Source organism: Bidens hawaiensis, unplaced genomic scaffold (assembly GCF_021521415.1).
Source record: "Bidens hawaiensis isolate Kalapana, Puna unplaced genomic scaffold, B.hawaiensis_p1.1 tig00018902_1, whole genome shotgun sequence".
Taxonomy (NCBI): Eukaryota; Viridiplantae; Streptophyta; class Magnoliopsida; order Asterales; family Asteraceae; genus Bidens; species Bidens hawaiensis.
The window spans coordinates 97,001-101,600 of record NW_027492871.1 but is presented as its reverse complement, the minus strand read 5'-3'; the positions used below and the strand labels follow the sequence as shown (position 1 = coordinate 101,600).

The 4,600-nt window shown below is 34.6% G+C and overlaps 1 protein-coding gene across 1 annotated transcript; it reads right to left on the bottom strand.

Moving 5' to 3' along the window:
• Positions 1–252: 252 nt before the first annotated feature.
• Positions 253–3,127, bottom strand: LOC143557339 (transcription factor SAC51-like). Its single transcript, XM_077046438.1, has 4 exons — positions 2,894–3,127; positions 1,787–2,334; positions 1,475–1,616; positions 253–1,388 (listed from the first exon to the last, which is right to left on the bottom strand). Exon 4 carries the CDS (start codon positions 1,370–1,372, stop codon positions 389–391), a length of 984 nt encoding a protein of 327 aa, XP_076902553.1. The 5' UTR covers positions 1,373–1,388; positions 1,475–1,616; positions 1,787–2,334; positions 2,894–3,127; the 3' UTR covers positions 253–388.
• Positions 3,128–4,600: the final 1,473 nt, after the last annotated feature.

Genomic DNA, 4,600 nt, shown 5'->3' with positions numbered 1-4,600 from the left:
CAATTCTTGATTTTCATCAAAATTACCATATTCTCCCTCCCTTTAACATACTAGTCTTAAACTTTATACACATGAAGATCATAAAGGTTCCAACTTTATGCCCAGATATTGATCTTTACCACAATCCCACTTCCAAAATTACCAAAATACACATGAAGATCATAAAAATTCCGACTTTACGCCCCGATCTCTTTATCACAATCCCACTTCCAAAATTACCAAAATACCCCTACGCCACAAAAGCACACTACCCCTAACTAATCATCAACATTCATTCAAGAAATCACTCCTTGATTGGTTCGGTTCGGTTCGGTTCTTGTTCGTCATCACAACTCGATATCAAAATTACCAAATGACCCTCTTGCTATCGATAGCACGGTACAACGTTTTAAAAAGAATCAAGCCCTAGAGCTTTGGCTTTCACCTTCAAACTTGTCAAGTAATGAATAGCCTCATCAATTACCATAATCGCATTTTTGCCACTTGTATCACCAGGAATCAAATTCTGAAGCAAATTTATAGTCTCCTTAATCTTCTCTATTCTTAATTTTTTATTACCAGACGAAAAATTATCATATTCTTCCTCAAACATTTCGTTCGCATAACAGTTAATCCCAGATTTCCCCAAAGAACTCGCAGTATCCTTGAGTGAATTTACAAAACTACCCACGTCTTCTTTCTTATATCTTTTCCACGGTCCCCCGGAACTTGCAACTTCCTCTTCTTTACCACTTTCAAATTTCTGTTTTTGTCCCTGGAATCCGGTCATGGAATTAGGGGAATGCCCTGTACTCATCTCATCATCCTCATCGTCATCGTCGTCGTTGTCATCATCATCGTCTTCATCATCATCAGAGTCCAACAATGCATTAAGCTCTTCGGTATCCTCTCGCATCTCACTTTCCGAATAATTCCCATTATTTTCTTCAATTAGTTTATCAACACAAATGGTGTGTGATCCATCTTGCGGTTTTGGTTTATTCAAGGAAGGAAATTGGTAACGGGTCGAGGAGGGCCCGACACCAAAGCCGTACATCAAAGTCGTTTGGTCACCCGATTGATCAAACACAAGGAACTTCTTTTGTCCCACTTTTGTTTCTCGAGCCACAACGGGGCTTGCTTCTGGAAGTGTCTCTTTGACTTCTTTCGCCATAGAGTTGACCATTGTGGCAAAACCAAAACCCTGACGGTGTCTTGGCAAGCCGTAGAACCAACCGTGTGGTTCATGAATGACAGGTGGCGAAACCACATTCCCAAAAGACGGGAACATAACATGAGGCCCTAAACCGAATTGGGCGCTCGGTAAATTCGGATTCAGTGATTGCCAATCGATTTGGGGATCTTGGGACCAAGAATTAAAACCCTTTTCCATTCAGTTATAAAATCACCTGAAAAGAGTATATTTGATGATAAAGATACCATTTGGGATCAAAAAATTAAAACTTTTTATAATATATGATATTACAAAACTTACCAGGCAATGAACGATTGTGCGGTTTACAAGATTTCTGAAAGCTTCTAAAAAAACAACTAAATAATCCACAAGCTTAATTTGATCGCGAAGAGAAAAAACAGAACTACGTTACAGGTTTAAGCAAATGACGGAAGTATTCGGCCTGAAAAAAAAACATATTAGATTCATATTGTCATGAATATCACCAACATGAAACAGAATATGATTCAAAGACAAGCAAAAAACATCAAAAGTTATGAAGAATCCAATTCTGTGTGTAAAAAGTTAACTCAACAATAATATTAATAACTAGAAAGCATAACCGTGACGAACCTGACAATCTTGAAGAGGTTGAAAGCATGCTATAACTTTAACAATTATGGTGGCGCGCCCAGCAGTTCCATTTAAATGTTTCAAAGCCCGAAATCTTGTTCGCCCAGCTGATTGACACACCATAACTACTTTTTCCCTACCCTTATAATCGGTTTAACTCCGCTAAAAATCTTGATAAACAATCCAAGAACATAACCCAAAAAGATTCTCAAAGCCGGTGATCAAGAAACTTAAAAAGATTCGATTTTTAATGAAAACAAGGCTAAACAACAAAGCGTATTGGTGTTCAGCTAATCCAGCGACAGTAGCAGGGAATCACGACAAATAAATTGGTTCCCATGGATGAAATTTTGAAAATGGTGGATATGAAAAGGGTTATAAATAAAGTAAATCAATGGGATTTAACCGGTTTTACAGAATCACGCGACAATATAGATTCAAGGAGATGATTTTTCGATAAACGTCTACAGATAAGCTATACCACTGCATGCTCTTTGTAACAAGATATTAACGCCACGATATTATCTTTCGGTTTTTACAGTTTAAACCTGCAAAAAATGAATTTACAACAATATGCATATTAGACACAAAATCTCATCTAAGTAATACATGAAGCAATACTGCATATGAACACAGTTACCATCATCTTATAACAAGATTAAATACTTATCTTCAAAGTTTAAATTAATTATAACTTTTATCCAAACACTTAAGTCTAAGCAAATCACAGTTATTAGTTTAATTCCATATCCAAACACTTAATCAATCTATTTTGATGAGGATCTTAAACCTTAATTTTGGATCAAACTAAGGCTAAAGTTTATTCAGATCACTGAAATATTGGAAACAATTTAAGCTTATCAATTAAAAAAATTAGTGACTTACTCTTGAGTAAACTGATTTGATTAAAAAAATGATTTTAAAATATTTTGTCATAAAAAGTAACAGATTATGAACTTAATTGAGCAAATTCAGCTGGGATTATAGTTCAATTGAGTTGAAAAAGGTGGAAATTACCCTTCACATTACACACAAGCAATAAAATCAAAAGCCCATCAAGAAACATGAATCTTGATCTTGAAAAACAGAGACTTTATGGAAAATTACCTACAATAATCAGAACCCAGATGAGAAATTGTATAAACTTGAAAACCCAGATGAGAAATTGAATGATCTTGAAAACCGAGATGGGAAAGTGGATAATCTTGAAAACCCAGATGGGAAATTGGTTAATCTTCAAAACCCAGATGGGAAATTGGATGATCTTGAAAACCCAGATGGGAAATTGAATGATCTTGAAGACCCAGATGGGAAATTGGATAATATTTGAAGAAGATGAAGACAATGAGGAGAGAGAGAGAGAGTGAGAATAAATAGACAAATGAATGGTGATTAACACACCCACCGAGCGTGCAAATATTGTGATACGAGCGAATCACGGGCATGGGTTTTCAAGATCTTTTTTTACTTTTTTTTAACACTTTTTATTGTTATCGGTGAAAATCATAAAATAATAATAGTTTTTCAACAAAAGGGCGTGAGTAGGGAAGAAATAATTTGCTCGTGGAGTATGCAAATATTTCTTAGGTTTTTGTGTGGTCTATTATTATTATTATTATTATTATTACTACTACTACTCTTAACGTTTAACTAATAATAACCGGTTACTTGGGATAATCTAATGGTAAAAATCGTCTTCATACTGCACTAGGTAGCATTTCCACCGTCTCTTGTTTGAGGAAAAACCCGTCATTCAAAGGCCCACTACGATAAAATCATGTTGAAATCGAATTCGAACTTGAAACCGTGCTGTCTCTGGTCCAAATTTTCACTTTCACTCTAATGTAAGTTGAGCTAAAGCTCATTGACAGTTACTATTATTTTTGTTAATTTCATTGAAGATGCGTTGATAATTCATGCATTATGTATTTTGATAACTTATACATCATGGTAATGTTTTGTTTTAAATTATTTTAAATTTAATGATTCGGGTAAATAACCGTATACTTATCGCGTATTATGAGAACACTTGTCTTAATGACGATGTTAGATCAGATTACATATATATTGCTACCTTATAACTCCATGTATTTGAGGAAGTCATAAACATGACTTCAATTTGTTTTAAGTACTTAAATATATCTTGAGGGTGTATGAAAAGTATAACCATATCTCTTTATTTAAGTTTATAGATATATTTAGATACTTATAACAAATTATATAAAATGCCAAATAACTCGAATAATAGATAAAAATCTATAACATTCACAACTACAGTTATGATAATAAAGAAATTAAGGAAGGTTTAATATTTCTTTTAGGCATTGGCATTTCAACCTCAGTAGCATGCCTTTTCATATCCTAGGTATGTTTATACCTTAGACATGATTCAAAAAGAATCACATTCGAGACTTCACTTTATCATACGAACGAATAAATAAATCAAAAAATCTTCTTACTTAAATATTTTACCGTTAAAACCACATTTTTCGCATTATTTTCTTATTTTTCTTCAAACTTTTGACTTGATTAAATCTTCCAACTTGTTAAAAGAAAAGTATGTAAGTTCTTACTTTCTTTTTTTGCTTTAATGATATTAGTACTTTTTAATTTACTTTATGTAAAAACTTAAAAGGTACCAAAAGATTCTTCCACCCCTTCCCTTAAAACGACTATACACCACACCTCTAACGCTGAGGGGTGTGGGGCTTCAACGGGGGCGCTAGAGCCCTTCCGCTCGCGCCCTCAGGCGCTAACACCACACCACCAGGGCGCTAACGGGGGCGCTAACGGGGCGCTAACGCGAAAAACAAT